At 40.7% G+C, this 24,751-nt stretch overlaps 1 protein-coding gene, 1 long non-coding RNA gene and 1 pseudogene across 2 annotated transcripts in view; 1 reads left to right on the top strand and 2 right to left on the bottom strand.

Annotated features, from left to right (window-relative positions):
- The window catches only part of RSBN1L (round spermatid basic protein 1 like), a 76,570-nt gene extending 57,796 nt beyond the window's left edge, over nt 1-18,774 (bottom strand). The window contains exon 1 of the mRNA XM_024558962.4: nt 18,183-18,774. Coding sequence (XP_024414730.2) covers nt 18,183-18,741 — 559 coding nt within the window. The 5' untranslated portion in view covers nt 18,742-18,774. The remainder of the gene's footprint in view (nt 1-18,182) is intronic.
- A 101-nt stretch (nt 18,775-18,875) lies between these two features.
- LOC128781157 (uncharacterized) lies at nt 18,876-23,065 on the top strand. Its single transcript, XR_008427048.2, has 3 exons — nt 18,876-19,123; nt 19,265-19,404; nt 19,976-23,065. It is a non-coding gene; the product is annotated as an uncharacterized lncRNA (long non-coding RNA).
- Nucleotides 23,066-23,718: 653 nt separating this feature from the next.
- LOC112302451 (protein farnesyltransferase/geranylgeranyltransferase type-1 subunit alpha pseudogene) lies at nt 23,719-24,662 on the bottom strand (annotated as a pseudogene).
- Nucleotides 24,663-24,751: the final 89 nt, after the last annotated feature.

Genomic DNA, 24,751 nt, shown 5'->3' on the forward strand with positions numbered 1-24,751 from the left:
AGCGCTGCGTCGGGGTGACCCTTCCAGGAGAGGCTGCTCTCCCACCGCTGAGGGGCTCTAGGCACCAGAGGAGACCTCCATGGGCCTAGATCCTCATTTTTACCAGACCAGATCAGCAACTTGGGTTGAGGGACACGGATTCCCACTTGCTAATCCTCACAGGACCAGGAATGGGGGGGGGGGGGCCAGGAGTCCAAACCAGACCCTAAGTCTCCTCTAGGGTGCCTCCTGAAAAATTTGCCAGCTATTGATCCTGGCCTCAAGTGAAAACAGCTGATTTTTCTAACGGTCAGGCTGTTGTATCAGCTCGATAATCGTGAAACCTGGACTCCTGAAGGTACTTTCGATTTCACTACCTTACTGACCTAGATAATTTTTGCAGATGGACTGGCAAATGGCCTGAGGTTCCACACATTCAGGGCTTTTGGCCCTTGTGCTCCCGCCCTGATCTGTGTGCCCAATGCTCCACAGCTCAGGTTCTCCTGGCCCGACCTGTACGGCCTCCTAAGCCAACTGCCCCAGAAACCCCTTCCTCCTTTTCTGATTCTCCTGAAGATCTTGCTTCTCCTCCTCCTCCTCCTCATCAGCTCCCACCCACGGCTACTCCAGCCCCGGCCCTCCCCTCTCAGCCGGATTCTTCCCCTCCCTCTGAAGACCTTTCCTCCCCAGTCAGCTCACACTCCTGCTCTCGCCTGAATCTAGAGCCCCTAGACTCCGTATTTGCCCCCTCCGGGAAATGACAGGAGCAGAAGGTGTCGTTCAGGTCCATGTCCCCTTCTCACTAACTGACCTCTCTTCAATTGAGAAACGCCTAGGCTCTTTCCACCTCTAACAACTGTAATTCCCAAAAGGAGGGCTCTGCCTTCCCCTTGCCTTTCATCTCAGGCAGTCAATTACGATAAACTCAGAGAAGTCACCCAAGGCCCCGGAGAAAATCCGGCCCTATTTCTCAACAGACTAACTGAGGCAATGGTGCTCCATACCCGCCTTGACCCGGCTTCTAACGCTGGGGCCACTGTCTTAGCTACTCACTTTATCTCTCAGTCGGCCCCAGACATTATAAGAAAATTAAAAAAGGCCGAGGATGGCTCCCAAACCCCCATCTGAGATCTGGTAAATATGGCATTTAAGGTTTTCAATCATCAGGAAGCAGAGGCTGAGGCTGCCTGCCAGGCACACCTACAGCAAAAGGTAGCCCTGCAGATCCAAGCCATGCTAGCGGCCCTGCGGCCGGCAGCAAACACCAGCATGGGGGAGAAGCCTAAGTTAAGTCCAGGCCGAAAAATGCCCCACCGGGGGCCTGTTTCCAGTGCTGCAAAGAAGGACACTGGACCCGCCAGTGTCATCAACCTCAGCCACCAAAGAAGCCCTGCCCCGAGTGCTGACAGCTTGGCCACTGGAGGGATGCCTGTCCCCTTAGAGGCTTGTTCCAGGTGCCTCCACACGGGTGACCAGCCGATCAAGGTGCGGACTCTTCCCTGGCCATGCCGGAACTTCTCAGACTCCTAGATGACTGAAGCGGCCTGGACTCCAAGACCCCCCTCACCCTCGCAGAGCCCAGGGTAACACTGCAGGTAGCGGGTAAGTCCATCTCTTTCCTGGTGGACACAGGGGCTAACTACTCTGTTTTACCATCTTTTTCAGGAACTCTTACTCCTTCTCAGATCTCAGTCATGGGGGTTGACAGGACCCCATCTCACCCGTGGCGAACTCCTCTGCTTAACTGCAGTCTGGACGGCTTTCCCTTTTCCCATCCATTCCTTGTCATACCCTCCTGCCCTATCCCCCTTCTAGGAAGGGACGTTCTCCAACTGCTAGGCGCCACTCTCCAGGTTACGCAAAACCCTACCCCTTCCTCCTCCCTTATCCTTCCGCTGTTAGAAAATCCAACTCCTCCTCTGCCTTCCCCTGCTTCCCGACTGTGCTTACCCCACAGCTTATGCATTACAGAGGGGAGCTCAGAGATAAACTAACCAGGCATAGAAAAAAACGAGCTGTCTCTCTGCCCATGCTAGTAGGCCTAACTTTCACCACAACCCTGGCAGCAGCTGGAATAGGCAGAGCTGGGTTAGCACACAGTCTCCAGACCACTCGTCAACTACAAGCTGAGTTAGAACAGGCCCTAGATTCCTCTGCTATCTCCCTAGCATCTCTGTAGAGACAGATACTTCAGTAGCCCAGGTTGCCCTCCAGAAGAACCGCAGAGCCCTAGACCTACTAACAGCAGAAAAAGGGGGAATATGCCTCTTTCTGCAGGAACAGTGCTGCTTCTATGTGAATGAAAGCGGTGTAGTGGGAGAGAATATTAATACCCTACAAAACCTCAGGGACAAATTACGCTGAGACCCAGACACCCTAGAAGCAATAACCCCATGGTGGCGTTCCCTACTCTTTACCACCCTGGCCCCGGTCCTAGGGCCATTCATAATAATCTGCATACTATTAATGCTTGGCCCATTTCCTGAGATTCTTACAGGAAAGAATCCACAAAGCCTCCTGGGTTGCCTTCAGATGCCTCTTTAGGCCCCAACCTACTAGCCCCTCCCCGACAAACCTGAAACAGCTGATCTCCAGCCCCTCCCCTCAAAACCCCGGGGACAGCCGGAAGTAGCCAGATCTAACACGGTGCCCCTTATCCTATCGAAGAGGTCGGAATGTCAGGATGGGTGGGGTAGGACAAAATGGCAGCCAAACTATAACCCAGAAGAGACGGCTGACTTCAAACCAGGGAACCACCAATGATAGATTGCCACCTGGTTCAAAGAGATCAATCCCTAGCCTCCACGTCGAGAGCCAACCAGAATTTGGTGCATAAAACCCCGCCACGTTCTCTGCTTGGGGGTGACTTCCTCAGCCCTGCTCTACAGGCCGGGGAACCTCGCCCAGGTGTGCAAACCCCAATAAAGCTCTGTACTGCCTAATTTTGTGGCTGATTGGCATTTCTTCCTTGGCGGAGCCTAAGAAAACCTTTCAATCTTCTTCTATCTTCAAGATTAAAATGGCTACAAAAAATTCACCAATTTTGATAAGATTTTTTTAATGCACACTGATATGACAGCTGTCACAATACAAACTAACAAAATTGTTTCAAATGAAGTTAAAGACAGATAGAGCCATCTTACAAAAAAAACCCAAACGAACTTTTTGGCCAACGCAGTATGTACAAGACATTAACAAAAATGTTAAAACAGAATTTGTCTTATAAGACACAGATATTTTTAAATTTAAGAGTAAAGGGCTAGAATAAAGGTGCTTAGCAATATATAATATCAGAGCTATTATATAATAAAGACAATCAAGTATCTCAAAATTATGTCCTCCCTTAACTTTTGTGACACTGCATAGCTCAGTTTTCCTATCTAGTTCCCATGATCTAGATAATCTCTCTACCTAGAACTCCTTTATCTCTTTACTGAAATCCTACCACACTACCACTCAAAGCTTTTCTCAAACATCTCCTCCTCCTTCCTGCATTCCTCTCCCTTTCTTAATATCTGCCTGCCCCTACTCCCACTAGTACTACCAGTACTTTCTATTTGTCTTACAGTATTTAACTTACTGCATTAAATGTTATACTTTTTCTAGTATCATGCTGGAATGTTGAAAGCTACTTGAAGACAAGTACTGTATATTAATAATTTTGTCATTTTTGTTCACACCTACCACAGCATCTCACTACTAGAAATGCTTATCAAGTTGAATAGTTATACTCTGCTAACAGACAACTCAAATTGTTCAAAGATAAACACATGCTTGAAGAACCACACAGAAATCACATCCTGAATATTACAAAATGTCTTACTTTAATTTAACCTGTTCTTAATTAAAAATAACCTTTCATTGCTATAAAATTATAAATATATGTAGAAGAACCAAAAGCTTTTTTATATGCCATAAATAATCTGCAGAGGCTCCCCAAATAAAACAAAATACCAGCCCCAGTCAGTATGGCTCAGGTGCTTGGGAGTCATTCCGCTAACTGTAAGGTTCATAGCTCAATTCCCAGTCAGGGCACATGCCTGGGTTGCAGGTTCTCTCCCAGGTCAAAGTACCTTCGGAAGGCAATCAATCAATGTTTCTCTTTCACATCAATGTTTCTCTCCCTCTGTTTCTCCTTCCCGTCCCCTCTCTAAGCAATCAAAAATAAAATAAATTTCAAAAAATCTTTAAAAATATGCCAGAAGAAAACTCATAATCTGTATTAACTATCAATAAATTTTATGGAGATATAAAAGAATAAAACTAGATAAAGAATACATGTAGCTTAAGTATAAAGATAATTCTGCAATGATTACAATCTTCCTGTAATTTAATCAATGAATTTAATAAAAATCCCCTTCGGGATTGTGGAGGGTGGGGTAATTTCACAAAATCATTCTCAAGTCAATCAAAAAGGAAAAGTAAGAAGCAAGGGAAACTTGATCCAAACCTCAAATACAAAACTTTTCAAAATTCACACAGACCTAACTGTAAAATCTAAAAACTATAAAGTATCTAAAAGAAAACATAAGAGAAAACCTGTGTGTAGACTTCGGTTAGGCAAAGATCTCTTAGGTAAAACACAAAAAGCATGAACCATAAAAGAAATTATAAGAGAACCAAGATGGCGGCGTAGGTGGACACACTACGCCTCCTCGCACAACCAGAACTGACAGAAAATAAAACGGCAAGGAAGTCCGACATCAAGTAGATAAAAAAGAAACATTCATCCAGACCGATAGAAGGGGCGGAGACAGGCACCGGGGCAGAGAGGACCCGCGTGGCCGTGGTGGGACCGAGACTGGCGGAGTGTGGGACCAACGGGGCAGGCAGTCTGACCACTGGCAGACCCTGTGGCCCCACATTCGCGCACAGATAAACCGAGAGGGCCGGACTCAGAGTGGCAGAGAACAGGGCAGGCAGAGCGGCGGGTAGCACCCTGCGGCCCCACACTCGTGCATAGATAAACCGGGAGGAACGGCGGGGAGCAAAGCAAACCATGCAACCCAGGGCTCCAGCTCAGGGAAATAAAGCCTCAAACCTCTGATTGAAAACACCGTGGGTGTTGGGGCGGCAGCAGGAGAAACTCCCAGCCTCACAGGAGAGCTCGTTGGAGAGACCCACAGGGGCCTAGAGTGTGCACAAGCCCACCCACTCGGGAACCAGCACCAGAGGGGCCCAATTTGATTGTGGGAAGCAGAGGGAGTGGCTGAAATCTGGTGGAGAGTAGAGCAGGCGCCAATGCTCCCTCTCAGCCCCTCCCCCGTGTACAGCATCACAGCCCAGCATCCAGTGTTACCCCGGCCCGGGGAACACCTAAGGCTCTGCCCCTTTAAGTAACAGACATGCCAAGAAAAAAAAAAAAGGCCCAAATGACAGAACACTTCAAAGCTCCACAAAAAATACAACTAAGCGAGGAAGAGATAGCCAACCTATGGGATGCACAGTTCAAAACACTGGTTATCAAGACACTAACAGAATTGGTTGAATTTGTTCGAAAAGTAGATGAAAAAATGAAGCCTATGCCAAGAGAAACAAAGGAAAATGTACAGGGAACCAATAGTGATGCGAAGAAAACTGGGACTCAAATCAACAGTGTGGACCAGAAGGAAGAAAGAAACATCCAACCAGAAAAGAATGAAGAAACAAGAATTCGGAAAAATGAGGAGAGGTTTAGGAACCTCCAGGACATCTTGAAACGTTCCAACATCCGAATTATAGGGGCGCCATAGGAGAATAGGAAGAACAAAAAATTGAAAACTTATTTGAACAAATAATGAAGGAGAACTTCCCTCATCTGGCAAAGGAAATAGACTTCCAGGAAGTCCGGGAAGCTCCCAAAGAAGCTGGACCCAAGGAGGAACACAACAAGGCACATCATAATTACATTACCCAAGATGAAACAAAGGAGAGAATCTTAGAAGCAGCAAGAGAAAAGGACACAGTTACCTACAAAGGGGTTCCCATAAGACTATTAGCTGATTTCTCCAAAGAGACCTTTACAGGCAAGAAGGGACTGGCAAGAAGTATTCCAAGTCATGAAAGGCAAGGACCTACATCCAAGATTGCTCTATCCAGTAAAGGTAGCATTTAGAATGGAAGGGAAGATAAAGTGCTTCTCAGATAAGGTCAAGTTAAAGGAGTTCATCATCACCAAGCCCTTATTATATGAAATGTTAAAGGGACTTATCGAAGAAAAAGAAGATAAAAAATATGAACAGTAAAAATGACAGCAAACTCACAGTTATAAACCACACCTAAAACCAAAACAAAAGAAAACTAAGCAATCAACTAGAACAGAAACAGAACCACAGAAATGGAGATCACATGAAGGGTTATCAATAGGGGATTGGGAGGGGGAGACGGGGGGAAAGGTACAGAGAATAAATAGCATAAATGATAGGTGGAAAATAGGCAGGGAGAGGGTAAGAATAGTGTAGGAAATGTAGAAGCCAAAGAACTTACAAGTATGACCCATGGACATGAACTATAAGGGGGGAATGTGGGAGGGAGGGGGTGGGCAGGATGGAGTTGAGTGAAGGGGCGGAAAAGGGACAACTGTAATAGCATAATCAATAAATATATAAAAAAAAAGAACATCAAAAATAAAAAAAAGAAATTATAAAGTAAACTTCATCAAAATTAACTTTTCTACTGTGAAAATGTATGAAGAACAATTTTAAGAGAATGAAAAGCAACAGGATGGGAGATCGTATTTGCAAAATACATAACTCATAAAGAACTTGTACAAAGAATATGTAAAAAAAACTCTCACAATAATAGGAACACACTCAATAACAGACAATCTGAATCCACACTTTGCCAAAGAAGAGATAGGTATGGAAAATAAAGACATGAAGAGATGTTCAATGTAATGACTAGTTATTAGAGAACTGCAAATGAAAACAACAGTGAAATACTATTACATATCTAATAGGATGGCTAAAATTCAGTAAACTGAGACTATCAAGGGCTAGTGAGAATGGAAAACCGTACAGCCACTTTTAGAAAAGTATGGCAGATTACCATACAACCCAGCAATTCCAGTGCTAAGTAGTTACTCAAAAGAAATGAAAACATACATGCACCCCAAGATTTGTACGTGAATGCTTGTAGCGGGCTTATTTATAACATCAAAAATAGAAACAATCCAAATGTCCATCAACTCGCAAATGGAAAAACAAATTGTGGCAGCTCCATACAATGAATTAACTCTCAGAGATAAAAAGGAATGAAGTGAATGATGAGACAACATTGATGAAACTCAAAAGCAATACGCTACGTGAAAGAAGTCCAACACAAACATAGCTAGGTAGTGTATGATTCAACTTATACTGTATAACATTCTGGAAAAGCCAAAACTATTGGAACCGAAAACATCATCCTCGGGTAAGCAAGCACTGAGTGGCAAAAAGGAACTTTGTGAGGTGACAGAAAGCAAAGTAAGATTAAAAACATAAAATATCCTCTTTGTATAATGCAGCAATGAGTTTCATTTTTTGGAGGTTAAAAGTATACAAAATAGCAACTTGTTAGGCAAATATAATTTAATTAGCATTATCCACACAGTTCATTTCCTTTCTAGTTTTCATACCACTAGTATCTGCCTCTTCTGCTTACTTGACAATCTGTCCATTTCTGTGAGCTGCTGATCAACTTCTCATCCTATTATCACCTTCAACTCTTCTCATTTTAAAAAATACCTGCCAAATTTTTCCTCAATAACTATCAGATATGTCTTCTGAGCAGGCAAAAAGGACTGAAATGCAGTGTAATTCATTCACTTTCCAAATAGATTACCTACAGGTTAAGGGTCTGACCTGAAACAAGACAATCTTAACTCCTGATTTCACATAGCTTAACGGTCTATTGAAGAAAACTAAATAAGTGATTAAAATGAAGTGAAGAAAGTCAAGACAGAAGTGTACAGAGATATGGAAAGAAACATTAAGGGGACCTAAACTAATTCAAAGAATATAAAAGCACTCCCTTTCAAGTTGAATCCCAAAAGATGAGTGTACATTAGCTAGATGTAGAAGTGCGGAACTAGGAATAGAAGGATAATAGATAGAGAAAGTAACTGCCAGAGAGAAGAGCACTGTAAAAGGGCCCAAACATAAATTAAACACTAAAATAAGTAGCAGCAGAGATAAGGGCAATGGAAGGAGAGATCAAGAGCAGAAGGACAAATAGAAGGTAAACTGCTAAATTGTTAGACCAGAGTAAAGGTTAAGAGACCTTGCCTAATCTTGTTTTTTTTTTTAACCTTCACCCTAGGATATGTTTAATGATTTTAGGGAGAAAAAGGGGGGTGAGGGGATTGAGAGAGTGAGAGAGAGACATCAATGCAAGAAGGAAACATCAATCACTTGCCTCCCCGTCTGTGCCTTGATTGGGGATTGAACCTGCAGCAGAGGAATGTACCCTGATCTGGAATTGAACCTTCAACTTCTGGTGTATGAACCCACACTCCAACCAATGAGCCACTTGGCCAGGGCTAATCTTGGGTTTTTTAGAGACCTTTTAAAGTCTGAACAGACCTGACCCATTTGGCTCAGTTGGAGCGTCTCCTGTAAAGCTGGTCACAGGTTCAATTCCCTCATCAGGGCACATGCATAGGTAGCAGGTTCAGTCCCAGTCCAGGTGCATAGGAGAGGCAACACATTGCTGTTTTTCCTCTCATACAGATGTTTCTCTCCCTCTCTCTCCCTCTCCCTTCCCCTCTCTCTAAAATGAATAAGCATGTCCTCAGGTGAAGATAAAAAAAAAGTTCTTAAAAAAATAAAGGCAGTGAACAACCAGTTACCTAAGAACTAAGAGAGAGTCTGAGATTATCTGCTCCTCAAAAAAACAACCACTGCTATCTGCCACTGTAAGGAGACTTTTAAAAGGGTCCCCTCCACACCTGCATGCAGACACTAATTGAAGAGATCTATACACAGAACATTTTCAAACCTTACCTGATGACTCACCACTAATATGATTCTCATCTGATAAAAGAACTCTACATGAGGTATTTGCCTGCATCTCAAACTCATATCCACATTTTTTCAATGATATGCTTATTCTCTCCATCTGAAACCACAGAATTATATATAAATCTTCCTTTCTTGCTAAGTATGTATTAGATAATCATAGTGGCCTATCATATACTCCCTCTCAAAATCTCTTCCTTTCTGTGTCCAGGAGTACCAATCATTTTGTCACTAAAATCACATCATTTCACTACTACAGTAGTCTTCAATATTCCAGTCTCTAATTTTTTTCTCAATCATCCCACACAATGCTACTAAAACTACCAATTTGAATATATTATCACCCTACTTGTTTTAGTGCCTTGCTGTTTTTGACCAGAGAATGAAGTCTAAACTCCATATCCTGGCAAATAAAAGGCAGATTGTGGAAGACTTTCAACTGCCATTTCATCCTACCTCCCCACTTTGTACAAATCACCAACCCAGCCAAATGGTTCTGCTCGCAGGCTACTGAACGTGCCATGCACACCCCTGTCTCTACAATCTTGTTCACACCATCCCCCTGACTAAAAGTCACTATCCCTTCATCTCCATTTATCAAAGTCCTATTTTTCCATCAAAACCCAGTTCATTTATTTGGCAAACTATCTCACAATGAGAGGTACATTTCTGGATGAAGACTTTAAAAAATATTAACACAATTTGCACAGCTTAGAGCTGGAACTCTGAAATCAAACTATCTAAAGATCTGAAACCCAGATTTACTATTTACTTCATATCCTTGGGCAAATTACCTAAATCTTCTGAGCTTCCAGACAGCACTTATAAAAGGCTAATATCTGACTGAACTTCTTAAAAGTTGTGAAAGTTAAATAAAATATATGTAAGTGTTGAACACAGTTCTATAAATGTTAAGTATTGTTGTTATGGTTGTTTCTGTATTCAAGAAGCTAGAGTCTAGTTCAAGTTGTGCCTAAGTACTCATTTCACCTGAGCTTGTTGCCCATCTCAGACTACGTTGAAAGAATTTACTAATTCCAATATTTTCATTATCCTCAAAGAAGAAAACTGAAAAATGGTGAATATTTATTCCCTTAAGATATAAAGTTCATCACTGATTCACCAGAAAATGAACCCAAGACATTTGCTTTCCAGAATACTACACATGTCCAACCAGTCAAAGTGGCTCTAAATTAAGTAACACCTGAAGAAAGTATACCCATGCTATAAAAAGCTAAAGAGACCCTGACCTGTATGGTTCAGTTGGTGGTGTGTCCTCCTGCAAAGCAAAAGGTCACTGGTTCATTTCCCAGTAGAGGGCACTGCCTGGGCTACAGATTCAGTCTCCAACTGGGGTGGGTACAAGAGGCAACCAATCAATGTTTTTCTTTCACTGATGTTTCTCTACTTTTCTTTCTCCCTCCCTTCCCCTCTCTCTAAAAATATAATAAAATCGTTTTTTTAAATCTAAAGAGTAGATACCTAATTTGTAATGCGCAGAGTACAGATAAAATTTATTAATAAAAAAATTATTTTCCTTTTTTCATCAAACCAATCATTAAGTACAAGGCAAAGATCATAAAACAAAGACTAAAAGGACACTTGCTCAGAAAGAATTGATGTAATCTAGTCAAGTGGGAATTTATATAGGTGAATAAGTTAATTTATATTAGTCAACAGTGTCTTTATAAAATAGACACAATAATTTTGAACTATATATAGTATTTAACACACTATATATAATAATATATCCACTATATAAAAAGAAATTAGTAAGGATTTTTTATTTTTGGCCCATGTTACCAATATTGTAATAATTACCAATTGTAACAGGAATACTGTCAACTTTTAACTTAAAGCATTCTGTATGTAGCTTTTCAAAATTCAAACTATTGTGAACTAAATTATCAAACTACAGTTAATTAAAAATTCAAGAAAAGTGTTTACCATAAGATTTTTGCCCTGGCTGGTGTGGCTCAGTGGATTGAGCACTGGTCTGAGAACCAAAGGGTAGCTGGTTCCATTCCCGATCAGAACACATGCCTGGGTTGCAGGCCAGGTTTCCAGTTGGGGGCTTGCAAGAGGCAACAAAATTTCTCTCACACGTTTTCCTCCTTCCCATTCTCCCTCCCTTCCCCTCTCCCTAAAAATAAATAAAAATAAATCTTATTTAAAAAAAAGTGTTTACCATAAGATTCTAGTCATGCCAATGAATTTATAGTATTTGTGGCTCTGAATTTTTGTGTATTAACAAATTAGTTTTAAATTATATTTTATTGATTATGCTCTTAGAGTTGTCCCAATTTTCCCCCCTCTGACAATACCCATACCTTGTTCATGTCCATGGGTCATGCATATAAATTCTTTAGCTACTCCATTTCCTATACTGTACTTTACATCTCCATGGCTATTCTGTAACTACATAGTTTTACTTCTTAATCCCCTCACCTCTTCACCATTCCCCCAACACCACTCCCATCAGGGAACCATAAAATTCTTTACATATTAGCTATATGCAAATCTGAGCAAGTTACCAAAACTTCAGAATTTTAATCTAAAACTATTGAGATAATACCATGGCACATGGCAAGCACTCAATAAAGGCCCACCTAATCCTAGTATTTTATTTCCTATGCTGATGTGGCTAAATGTACACTGACTTTACAAGCATCTCCTTCACTTAGCTGTTATGGGTATTATGTATGCTTAGATTATTTACTTTCCTGATACTAAACAGTATTGGTACATCCATGTTCATAGCAGCATTATTCATAAAAGACAAAAGGTGGAAGAACCCAAGTATCCATCAAGGATGAATGGTAAACAAAATGTAGTATATTCCTGCAAATATTACTCTACCTTAAAAAGGAAATTCTGACACATGCTGCAACAAGGATGAACCTTTGAAGACATTACACTAATTGAAATAAGCCTGTCACAAAAGAAAAAAATACTTTATGATTCCACTCATATGAGGTACTTAGAGCACTCAAATTCATAGAGACGAAAGTAGAATGGTGGTTACCAGGGGCTGGCTGGTGGATGATGGGGGCAGTTATTCTTTAATGGATATGGAATTTCAGTTTGGGAAGAGAAAAAAGCTCTGGAAATGGACAGTGGTAATGGTTGCACAACAGTGTGAATATACTAAATGCCACTAAATTATACACTTAACATGGCTTAAAGAGTTAATTTTATGTTGTATTGTTTTATCATAAATGTAAACAATAACTTTTTAAACAGTTAACCTAAAAATATACAAGCACATCTATTCCAGAGGAGACATACCAAATTGTTAATGATAGTATGGCGCTAGGGGAGAATTTCACTCTTAAGTATACATATACTTGTTATTAAAATTTGTATGAGCACCATTTTTTCTGTAACGGAAAAAATTTCAATCCTAGTTATTTTGGGGTGAAATGATATATGTTGGGAATGTGTTTTAAAATACCAGAGCGAAACAGTAAGAGTAAGTGGAAGAGGGGAAATAAAAAATGAATTGTAAAATGTTGATAATTGTTAAAGAAGGATAACGGGTAGACCCAGAATTCATAACACTATTTTGGTTTCTTTTGTATTAATTAAAAATGTCATGACAACTCCTGCTGGTGTGGTTCAGTGGATTGAGTGCTGGCCTGTGAACCCAAGGGTCGCTGGTTCAATGCCCAGTTGCGGCACATGCCTGGGCTGCCAGTCAGGTCCCCTGTGGGGGCTGGAGAGGCAACCATACAATGACGTTTCTCTCCTCGTTCTCACTTCCTTCCCCTCTCTCTAAAAATAAATAAAATAGAATCTTCTTTAAAAAATTTCATGATAAAACGTTAATTATCTTCAACCTACAATTCAAGAAAAAATATGTATATATTTAGTGTATCTTCAAACATGAAATGTTTGAAATTATAAAAATATTAATTTAGTTGGTAAGAATGCATTTTTATCAATTCTCAATCACACACAAAAAATTTATATAAGCCACAATATTTCATTTAATTCTTTTCAAAATAAGGCTAACATGTAAGATCTCCTCTTGAAAAGCCTACTCAAAAAGTAGGAAGAAAAAGAATCAGAAATCCCACCATTGATGGAAGTAGGAGACACTATAACTATAACCTGCAATATAATGTATAAAGACAGAAAGCTGATGGTGGAATTGTGACTTAAAACAGAAGGTTAATGTCAAGTCCCTACCAAAAGAGATAACAAAAAATTTATTTACTCTGCAGTACTCTAGAAAGGCTTAGAAACTGGAGCCCTGGAATAGGCAAGAGGGGAGAACCAACTACCCAAAACCAGCCCCCCCACACACACATTCCTAAGGGAATGAGAGATATGGTATCCAGCAAAACTTAATCAGAGTGGCTCCAGGTTTGAGGGCATCCCACACAGAAGTGAAATGTTGGTATGAAAACAGGGAAACTAAGTGAAAATTTATAAACTGAATGGTGAAACTTCTGGCTTTCTTCTTCTACCCAGGACTAGTAAGTACCCTGCCATCTAAATTCATAACCTCTGCCAATCCCCTCCTCTCTTCACCATTACACTTACACACGGACAGAAAAATGAAGGACTTTTATCTGAAGAAACTGAGAATCTTCTTCTTATTCACTGCCAGTGAAAAGAAGTAAAGGTAAAAACATGGGAGTTCATTAATCACTAAGCCATGCTCGTGCATGCCCAGTGAGCCTCCTACTACCTTTGAAACTTTCTCTTGATTATGAAGAAACTTCTAAGGATCACACAGATACGAAGAAAGCCTCTAACAAGAGATCAAAACAAATAGAAAAGTCAGAGGAACCAAGAAAAAAAAAAGCAAAAACAGAAGAACAAACTATGATTAACACCCCTGAAGAGATCATAAATATTGTACCCCATGAAAAAGGAACAAGATGCTATAATACAGTAACAATGAACAAGAGCTCATAAAACATTTAAGATACCTGAAATGTTAAAATCCAGTGAAAGGGTTCAAATCTCCCCAAAAGTTAAACAAAAGACTATATGAAGATCAAATTTTGAAACATTAACATTGCAAGCCAGGCAATAAGGGAAGACCTCCAAACTTCTGAGGGAATATGATTTCCAATATAGAAATCTCTCAACAGTCAAATAATCAAGTGTGAGGGTAAAAATAAAATCCCAAAAACATATTCCCATTCAGTCTTTCATGGTAATAGTAGAGGAAACCAAACAAAGGAATAAATCAAAAGAAGACATAGGATCCAGAAAAAAAAGTACTCAACTAAAACTAAAGAAATTCCCAGAATGTCAGCTAAGGGAAGTCCCAAAATGACAGCTTTGCAGCAGGCCTAAAAGAAAACAATCTAGACCAAAGCAGGAAGATAACTACAGAAGGGATAGATGTGTACAGGAAAAAATGGAACTAGTAATAGCATCTGACAGATCTGACCATGTGGAAAATTGTACTGAGACGCATTTTATGAAGTTGCTGGAGAGTACAGACAGGCTTTGCCAGACAAAACTAACCAAATGAAAAAACGAGGCATGAAAAACAAAAGGTTACACAAGAACAACACAACAACAAAAGAAAATGAATCTTTGTAAATTATACCAGTAGTGACAAATATCTGGTCATAATGATAAAAACTATGAATACAGATTCAACCTAAAATGATGGAATAACAATATTAGAAAGATGGGGAAAAGTCTAGTTTGAAAAACTTTTGAACATCTTATCCCTTTAAAATCACTGGCATTTCTACCTCAAATTAATCAATTCTAAGAAAAGCCTCTATTTTCATTAGAGTTAAATTCTGTAACTACACTTTCAAGTCAAAAATGCTATAAAATGCTCTGGTTTTGTCTTGGGATACTTCATAGGGTCATTCTAAGAAAATAAAGTGCAAAGCAAACACTAACAAAAATTAGAAGATATGTGTATGTTTTATTGGTTATTGGAACCAGTTAAGGTATTTTGTTACCTAACAATGTGTTTGTTCTGTTGTTTGTTATAGCATAATTCTAAATCTTGGATACCTTTAGTACCTGTTCCACTTTTACTACCACATCTACTGTTACTACCACATCTACTGATTCAGTAATGAATTCCCTCTTACAGGAAAATAAGCTATCAACTCTTCAGCAAATTAACTCTGTAAGAACCAAAGCCTGATTATTTTCTAGTTTTAAAAATCTAAAATGTTTTGCACATTATCTTTTTATAGTAACATTTACTTTATAACTCAGGCTATCATGCCAGACAGCTGCAGCAGTGACAGAGGCTTTTAGGTGTGTAAGGCATCAACACGTACTAAGTTGGCCCAGACTGGTATGTTTTTGTAATTCTCTTGTTCATCACTCCTAACTTTCAAATTTACTGTTGATCCTTCCTCTATCTGAATTGACCCACCTTTTAATTTGTTATGAGGTTAACAAAAACAAATTATCATTCTTCTGACTCAAATAAAATTTACTAGATGCCCTGCCAAGCCTTTTCATACACATTTTCATTTAACACAATTAGCAGTCCTTACTAAAGACTTTAAAAAAAAAAAAAGCCCTACTACAAATAAATAAAGGAGTTTAATTGCTTAATGAAGTTGAGAGGATAGACCTTTTTTATTTTTATTTGTTTTTTGAAGGAAGGATTTATCCCTTGCGTAGGTGTCTTAATAGCTAACTTCTAGTTCTGATTCAGATTGTTCAATCGGTGAGCTATGGGATAATTGAGGGGGTGCACTGAACTATCCAACTTAGAGTAACACCAAAAAGAAGTATATATACCTAAAACAAGATACCTGGTTATCCACTCACTAAGATCTTCACAAAAAGCCCAGAGAAATAAGAACTATATTACAAACTAGGACTTTTATATGTGCAATCATAACTATATTGAATGCATTATGTAATCATGTTATTTTAATACCACTGTTGCTTATGAATCTTCCTTAATTGATTAAAACAGAACCTTAATTCAGTTATATCTGAGTTTTAGGATATAGGTACCTCCCAAATTAGTATTTTCACCGTGAAATTTACCATCAAGACGCAGAAAAGCAAACCCCTTTTAATTTTTAGTTTTCCTCAATAAAAATAGCATTTTTGTCAAAAAAAGAAAAAGAAAGAAAATCTTACAAGTGCTAACATTCTAGTCATTAATCAAAGAAACCTAAATAGGTCACAGAAAAACATCTTCCCCACATGCTTTTTTAAAAAGATTTTTTTTAAAGATTTTATTTATTTATTTTTACAGAGGGGAAGGGAGGGAGAAAGAGAGGGAGAGAAACATCAGTGTGTGGTTGCCTGTCGCTGACCCCCTACTGGGGACCTGGCCCACAACCCAGGCATGTGCCCTGACTGGGAATTGAACCAGTGACCCTTTGACTCACAGGCCGGCACTCAATCCACTGAGCCACACCAGCCAGGGCTAAAAAGATTTTATGTATTTATATTTAGGAAGGGAGGGAAAAAGAGAGGGTAAGCAACATCCATAGGTTGCCTCTCATGCCACTGAACCCACAACCCAGGCATAAGCCCTAACAGGAGCAGAACCAGTGACCTTTCCCCTTTGCAGAACACCACCCAACCAACAGAGCCACACAGGACAGGGCTTCCCCACATCTTAATGAAAAGCTATCTCTGCTTATATTCAGGCTTAGTAAGGTAAGCTGTAGCCTTCAAAAGGATTCTAAATGTAATTTAAAAGACTAGAAAATTTTCTCTTTTAAGAGCCATTTCACTTTAAGGTCCATTTATGTGCTCCATATTTTAAGTCAGAATTGTTAAAGAATGCTTATTCATTTTCAGCCATTCCAATACCTGACAATGTTATATCCATATTCACTTCCTCAAAGAACTTACAAAAGCAAACGCATTGTTTACACATAGTAACGCAAGACTTCCACGCACTTACAACTTTTAACTGTAACCATTAAGACAAAATAGCTTTAAAATACTAACCACTTAAAATTCCAGACTAAAAGTAGTACAAAAACCACTTTCCTAGAAGCAACACTCTCCAAAGCTTAGATCTTTACCTTGTGCCAGAGTACCTGATGGCTATGCTTAGATGTCAAAGCTTTATTACAGTCCAAACATCAAGAAATAAGTGTTGCTACATACTCGTTTACAGCATTTTTAAAAACTGTGAAAATAGCCATTCCAATTCAAATATAGAGAATTTTTTATGATGTAAGGTACCATTCGATCAGCAACGCTAGGACTGTTTGACATTTCATTTTTCCTTTCAATACAAAAATACTTTGACAATACTGTGTATCAATGCATATTAAAGATCATCATGCACTTTTAAGCTTCTGGTCATATAAATATCTAATTTTCAACCAGTCTCCATATTGTACCACTCACTGTCAGATCTTCATGTATCAACAGCTAAGCAGGGAAGACATCTATTTAAAAGAAATGCTTTCTGAAAAATTATATGGCTAGCCTACATTTTAAAACTGTCTAGCCGTGTCTGAAAAAGACAGATAATAGTTTGCCTTTTCCTGTTGCTAAAATATTTTGCAGCCACTTGCTCTGACCCTAAAACGTTAACACTCCTGATTTTATATCATTTGCTGCAGGAAAAAAGAAAAAAAAAAAAAAAAGAACATGGCTGAAAATCCTTTCTGAAGGATGGTGTTTCAAACAAGACCACTCAAAACACTAAAGCCTACGGAGCGGAAAGGAGAGTGGAGGGAGGGTACCTCATAAAACAGCACACTTCGGGCCCTGCACGCTACCTCATTTCCCTAATAGGGTTGAAACGCTCAGGCCTCCGGTAGCTTCCAGCTGACGCCAATACTCTCCACACCCCTTTTTTTGACAGAATTTTCTGGCGCTAGAGCCTTGTCAAAAATATGAATTCCATGATCAAGACTAAACGGTCTAATAATCAATCGACCGTCTTTTACAAGACAAAACCCTTCACGATCCCATTTCCTCCCATCTCCCTCGGTAGCCAAACACTCCTAGACCGGTCTTCTAGACCGAATTCTACAAATCTTGCCGCGTATTAAGCGAAAGGCAGAAACGATATAGAAAATGAGAGTTTCGGCCATTCCCCTCGACTGCGACCGAAATTACAAGCTCCATTTCCTGTCCCCACGAGGGCTGCAAGACTGCGTGCAGAAAACCGGACGCCTCCCGCCCCCTCCAGGCTGGCGCACGAGGCCCCCACGCTCCCCCTGCTCCAACCCCGTGGGCACAACAGGGTGGCGGGGACCGGGGTTCCCTCTCCTCACCCCTCCCGGTACCGGGACCCACCTCGCGGCAGCAGCTTCACCTCCCCGTTCTCCTCCCGGGCGGCCTCACCCGCCCCGCCGAGGCCGTGCCTCCTCCTTTCCTTCTCTCGCTTCTCCTTGGGTCTGCGCGGCTTGGCGTTGGCCGAGGAGGCGGCGGCTGGCAGGAGAGGGTGAGGCTGAGCGTGCAACAGCGTAGGAGGGACCAGCAGTTTGCGCGGCACCGGCTGAGACGAGGAAGCAGAGGCTGAGGACGGGACGGCCGTGCCAGCAGAGAAAGAGAAACTGCTCCGAGCAGAGGACGGGGAGGGGGCAGGAGACAGAGCGGCGAAGCTCCAGGACGTGGGGCTGCCATAGCTTTGAGGCGAAGGTGCAGCCGGAGGCTGCAGCTGCCTGCTGTTCCCGCCGCTGCTCCCTTCTCCGTTCAGTCTCCGCGGGGCTTTCTTCTCCTCAGTCCGGACTTTCTTGGCGGACAGAGGACCTGGTGGGTCCCGTGAGGCAGTCTGCAGTTTGCCAAATGGTTCTTTCTCTGGGACGGTGGTGGCGGCTGCAGCGCCGTGCGTTGGACTCAGCGGCTCCGCCATTTTGCGCTCCTGTTGTATTTACTCTCCTCTGCTCCCCGGAGCAGGGCAGGGGCGGACCCAAAGCTTGGGGCGGGGGGAGGGGCGGAGCGTCCGGGCCACCGGCCGGGCCCTTCATTGGGCGAGCCATTCTGAGGGATCCCTGTAGAAACCAGTCAAAGGCGCGAATCTCGAGCCGAAGGGGCGGGGTCACCAAGCGGACCTGCGGAGGAGCTCACAACTCCACGGACGCGACTAGTGCCCGAGAGAGCTGCGAGGCAGGGTTTCCCGATTATTGCCAGCGTGAAGTCCGGAGGCCGGTGAGTGTCTGGGAAGAACCAGCACTGCGGACCCCAAAAGTTGCCCGGGCCCAGGTCGCGCTCGTCTCTGCTTCAATGACTTTGTGGTATCACTTTCTCTTTTTTTTTCCCAGTGGGTCCTTTTGGTCCCTCCCTGCCTCTTCGAGCCCAGGAAGCTGCATTTCGCAGATGCTCAGCTCAGGGGAAAAAATTTTTCCAGTAATTAAGTTGTTCCTTCTCATTGGCAGCGGTCCGTTGATAGGAGGGGTTTAAAGTCACTTGGTGTTTTGACAAAATTTGTTACTGTTGCTAAAACCATCAACTCCTAAATTTTGAGAGAGATAACTTCCTGCAAACCTAAACTTTGGGATTACTTCTGAACTTGAAGGTAAGAGTCTCTGTGGAGATGTTTTTAAACTTTTGTCATGGGACCCTTAAAGATTTTAATTTTATTATAAGTATAACTCAGACTCGCTAAGAAAAATCCGTTAGCGGTATTTGTAAGTGTTTGAAAAGCAAGGTGTTTTTAAAGTGTATTTTAGCATTTAGTTATCATCTTGAGTGTTGAGTATTTTCTAAGCCTGCACTTGGATTTCTAATTTAGAAGATAAGGAGTTTGGGAAGATAGGTTACGGTAATACAGTTGCAACCCAAACGAGGAGCATGATTTTAATTTAACTCTAAGGTCTCACATGAGATCGAAAGTCAAAGGAATAGATGGTAAAAATAGTCAAATCAGGAGATGACCATTCGGGGGGTATTTTGAGTCCTAAAAGGGGACTTAACATGCCTGTAAACTTTCCGAAAAATAGTTTAAAAGTAACTATCCAGGATTGCCAGTACTTGTGACTTTATGAGGTTGGATTCTTGCCCCCCCTGCCTTTTGTTTTTTCTTTTTTAAGAATAATTTGTAGTCAAAATTTAATACTGGTTTATAGGCTGTTTTTTTTGTGTGTTAGGTGCCTCCAAATTTTAAAGTGAAAGTATTCACTTCCTCTAATACATAGCAGTGAAAGCAAGTGAAAACTTTGGAGCTGGAATTGTCTGGCAGCAGATGTCTTCATGAAAAGTAGCATTTGTGGAAGAGTGAGCAGAGAGGATAGAGCTGGAAATCATCTGCTACTAACTTTGTGACCTTAGTCAGGGTGCTTCATCTGTCAGAACCTATGTTTTATTTGGTGAGTGAATTTGATTGCCTGATCACTAAGGTCCCTTGCCACACTTTAAACTCCTGCCTGCCATATTCAAGAAGCTTTTAAAAATTACACTGAAACCATTACAATCAAAATAGCTTTCTAATTGGTGACCCTCCAGATGGAGAAAACTGTCTTTTATATATATTAATGTAGTACCTGGCAACTTGCACTGCTTATTTCCTCATCTCCTACACAGAAGCCTAGAAAATCTGACTACATAAGGGCCCAGCTAAAGTGAACTTTCATCTGTGAATTTGTTACTCCTTGCATCATACTGTTTTAAATTTGCAGAGCCTGAGCAAGAATAGCAATGGAGGCTCACATATCACGTGTCCAAATGTGTAAGTTATAAATCAAGATGATGAGTTTTTTAAAAATATATATTCTACTTTACTACCTGGAGAAATCTACTTAAATAATCATCCAGAACACCAGATTTAAATTTCACATTCTCGGACTTTTAGAGATGTCACACTGACTCCATTCTCTTCCCATTCCTAGCTTCTTCACCTACCACACAAAAAGGGACCACACATGCATGCATGCAATCGACGTGTCCAAGCTTATGTCCACACCCCTCACCCCTGCAAATGGTGATGTGTAATCAGCAATTGAGTCTGCCCTTAGATCTAGCCAGTCTAAAAAAGGAGTGCATGCTCCAGGTAGGCATGGCCCAGTGATCTCATAGACACCTTGCCATTTGCAGCAGAAGGAGGGTCCTTACCCAGGTCTAAGGGGAGTCCTATTACTGTAAAACATACTGTTATCTGTTTCCCATGTATTCAGCCATCCCCTTTCAACTAGAACATTCCTAACAACATTGTACTAGGAGAGAATTCTCACCACTGTTACCAATTCTTACTGGCTTCATCTCTACTAGCACTAAAACCATCTACTTCTCCATGTCCACTATTGCTACCCTATCCAAGTACCACCCTCTCACACCTGAAAGACTACACTGTCCTTTTTTCTTGCCTCATTATATTCTAGTGTTCTCAAATCTGTTTTTCATTCTACCCAGAACATTCTTTCCGAAACCAGACAGGTCATATCTAGCTATCTATTTTTAGCATTTTATGTAACCTTTTTAATTTTCAAGTCTAGAACAGTCACAGTACCTGCTTGGACAACCTCCTCCCCACCCCTGAAGTGGAAGTCCTCCGGTAATTCTTTTTTTCAAAAAAAATATTTATTTATTTTTAGAGAGAGGGGACGGAAGGGAGAAAGAAGGGTAGAGAAACATAAATGTATGAGAGAAACATCAATCAGTTGCGCTCACCTACCGGCAAACAGAGACCTGGCCTGCAACTTAAGCATGTGCCCTGACCAGAGTCGAATATATGACCTTTGCCATGCCCAACCCACAGAGCCACACTAGTCAGGGACTTCCAACTATCATTTTAACTAAATCCCAGTGTCCGTGCTAGTGATCCGTCCAATATTTTTGCCTCAATGTTTCTTCTTGACCTGATTTCTATTCTGTTTCATCCACAGACTCCAATGGATCCTTCTTAATCTTTTTCATCACTCTTCCATCTCTGAAGTCCTAAACAAGACAGTGTTTGAATATTCAGCTTTCTGACTCCTTGACACCATGCCCTTGCCCTTTGACCTCGGAATAGCTCCCATACTCTAGGTCTTTATTTTCCATCTAATTATGGTTGCCAGATAAGATACAGGATACCCAATTAAATTTGAATTTCAGATTAACAGTGAAAAAATTTTAGTATAAGTATGCCCCATACAATATTTGGGACATACTTATACTAAAAAAAAAAAAAGTTATTCTGTATCTGAAATTCAAATTAACTGATGTCCCCTTTTTTTCCTGATAAATCTGGCAACCCTACACTAATGTATGCTTTCTATATTTTTTTCCTATCCAACGTGGAACCTTTGGTATGTTATTTGTATAAAACACTTGCCAGCACCTCAGTTCCTCACACTCTTATCTCTTCATCTCTGTGCCAGTAACCCCCAACCTCAGGTCATTAGTTCTACCTGCTCTTCTGCATTTAGGCTGATGACCATCTCTTCTATTTAACTGAGGGGGATTCTTAGAGATATGTCACTGCACTTTATCTCACTCTGCATACTTCTTTGTGATACTATGCATCACAGTATCTTCTGATATCAATGCTGACAATTCCCAAGTCTTTCTGTCCTGACTCTTGTCCAAATGCCAGGTGGACGTCACCACCAAACAGAATTATTTTTCACATCCTCTTTAAGAATTTGGTCTACATACTGCAGCTCATTATCCCAAAGTATAGCCACAGACGCCTCAGACTTAGAGCACCCATTTCCATCCTCCCATGTATCACTCTCCTTCATTGCTTATCCACCTTATCAATTAAAGCTACAAATCTGGAACTCTTCTCTGACTTATATTTTTCTTTCACTCTCCACATTCAGTCAGCCACTATTTCTAGTCAGTTTCTCTTCATTACCACTGATTCTTGCCTTTAGGCTTCAAGTCAGCTTGGATTATGTCAGTTATTTTCTTCCTAATTGGGTCTATCTGTCTCCAGTCTTTCTTCTTCTAAACTATCATCCTTGCTGCTACCAAAATTATATTTCTAAAATGTAGACCTGGTAGGCCTGGCTGGGTGGCTCAGTTGGTTAGTGTGTTGACACCATAACCAAGGTTGTGGGTTTTATCATTAGTCAAGGCACATACAAGAATGAACTAATGCATGCATAAATAAGTGAAACAATAAATTGATGTTTCCCTTTCTCTCTCCCTTCCTCCCTCCCTCCCTCTCTCCCCCCTTCTCTTGCTCTATGTATATTGAATTAATAATTACAAATTTTTAATGTAATGAAAATAAATATATATATAAATAAAATATAGACCTGGTTGTGCTTCAGTCCCTTTTCAGATGGAATAAAAGTCACACTTTTTAGTGTAGATCAAAGCTATTCTTTGTGTTTGTGTTTGTCTTTTGTTTTAGGATACATCTGTAATTTTATTACAAAGCCATTCTTTTGGCATTAGTTGGTTACAGTATTAGTAAGATAACTGTGAGTGCGGCATAGCAGCTCTAATGTAACAATTGCATTCCTTGCTTCCTTAACTGAAGTTTTAAGTTACCTCATATCCATTATGTACAAGTTATCTGCAATCATTAACACTGCAAATCCTGATGCATACACCATTTAGGAAGGAGTTGATGCTAAGGGATTAGAGTAAATGTTGATACGACTGCAAAAGCTCCTTTATGGGACTTTGTTTCTTCTCCCTCCCCCTGAATTACTTTGCTTTAAAAGACTCATATTACTTAAAACTAGTCTGAATAGCAGCAGCACCAAAGAACATCACACTTCCTTGTTAAAAAGCAATACCTGTGCAATCCATATTTTACACCACAGGCAAAGGGAATGATTGCTCTAGTGTTAAACTCCTGCATTCGAGTCTCTTAAAGAAATAAAAGCATTCCATTAATTTCTCCTAGATGGTGTTACTGCTGCACGTTTGTCTGTGGGACATTCTGTGCTGTGTTGCTTCAAAGTGATCTTCCAATATATTTCCAATATTCCTTCCCGAAAGTGTCCTTTTGCTTAGGTAGGATTTCACATAACTCTAATGATTTACTAAAAATGTCCTTCTTGTTGTCACATTGGTTTTCTAGCATATCTTCATAAATATCAACAGGAAAGGCAATTAGGGGGAACTGAGACTTGCTTGCAAATCAAGTAATTGATTTAATAAATTGGGATATGTATTTGGAAAGACCACAAGCCTACAATATGGCTTTCAAATAGTTCTGTGCACTCTCATTATATGATACTAGTTTGATCACTTCCAGACTGTACCAGACTTCTGTCTCGAATCATTGTAGCCAGTGGTATTAGAAATTACAAAGTATCTTTGGTTCCAGACAGAATTACTCTTCATGTCCTGTTTAAGAAGTTGGTCTACATACTGTGTAGCTCATTATTCCAAAGTTTAAATTCCTGAATAACCCACTGTCGATGTTGCCAGGCATGATAATTCTTTGCATCCTAATTATAACCTCAAGCTCCTGAAATGGATCTTTTAGCCATTCCACTAATACCTGTGATGCCAAACTTCATACTTGGGGGGCTGCTCTTCAATTATTGCACTGATGTAGTTCATTTCCTCATATTTGAAGTGACTTTAAGAGAACTCAGCAGAAATGCCACACTGTATAGTTGGCTGCATTTAACTCAATAGCATCTCTGGTTAGTTTGAAAGCTTGTTCACTTCTTTCATCATGCTACAGAATGGCCCAGAAATAATCACAATCATCTCTCAAATTTTTACTATAAGTGACTTGGGCCACTGGATTGGAACCATGTTCTGTGGCACTGGATCTATATCAGCTCATTCTGCTCTGTCTCTGTGCAGAACATATGTGGGTGAGTCCAGGCTCAGGAACCTGTCTTTCACAAGGGATACTACTGCTTTTCCAGCCTCAGCTACCATACTTGCTGCTAGGGCAGTGACAGCTCGGGCTGTTCGGGCTTGCTCCCCTGCATAGATACCCTCACCTCCTCAGTGCCCGCCATCTTCAA

Source organism: Desmodus rotundus, chromosome 6 (assembly GCF_022682495.2).
Source record: "Desmodus rotundus isolate HL8 chromosome 6, HLdesRot8A.1, whole genome shotgun sequence".
Taxonomy (NCBI): Eukaryota; Metazoa; Chordata; class Mammalia; order Chiroptera; family Phyllostomidae; genus Desmodus; species Desmodus rotundus.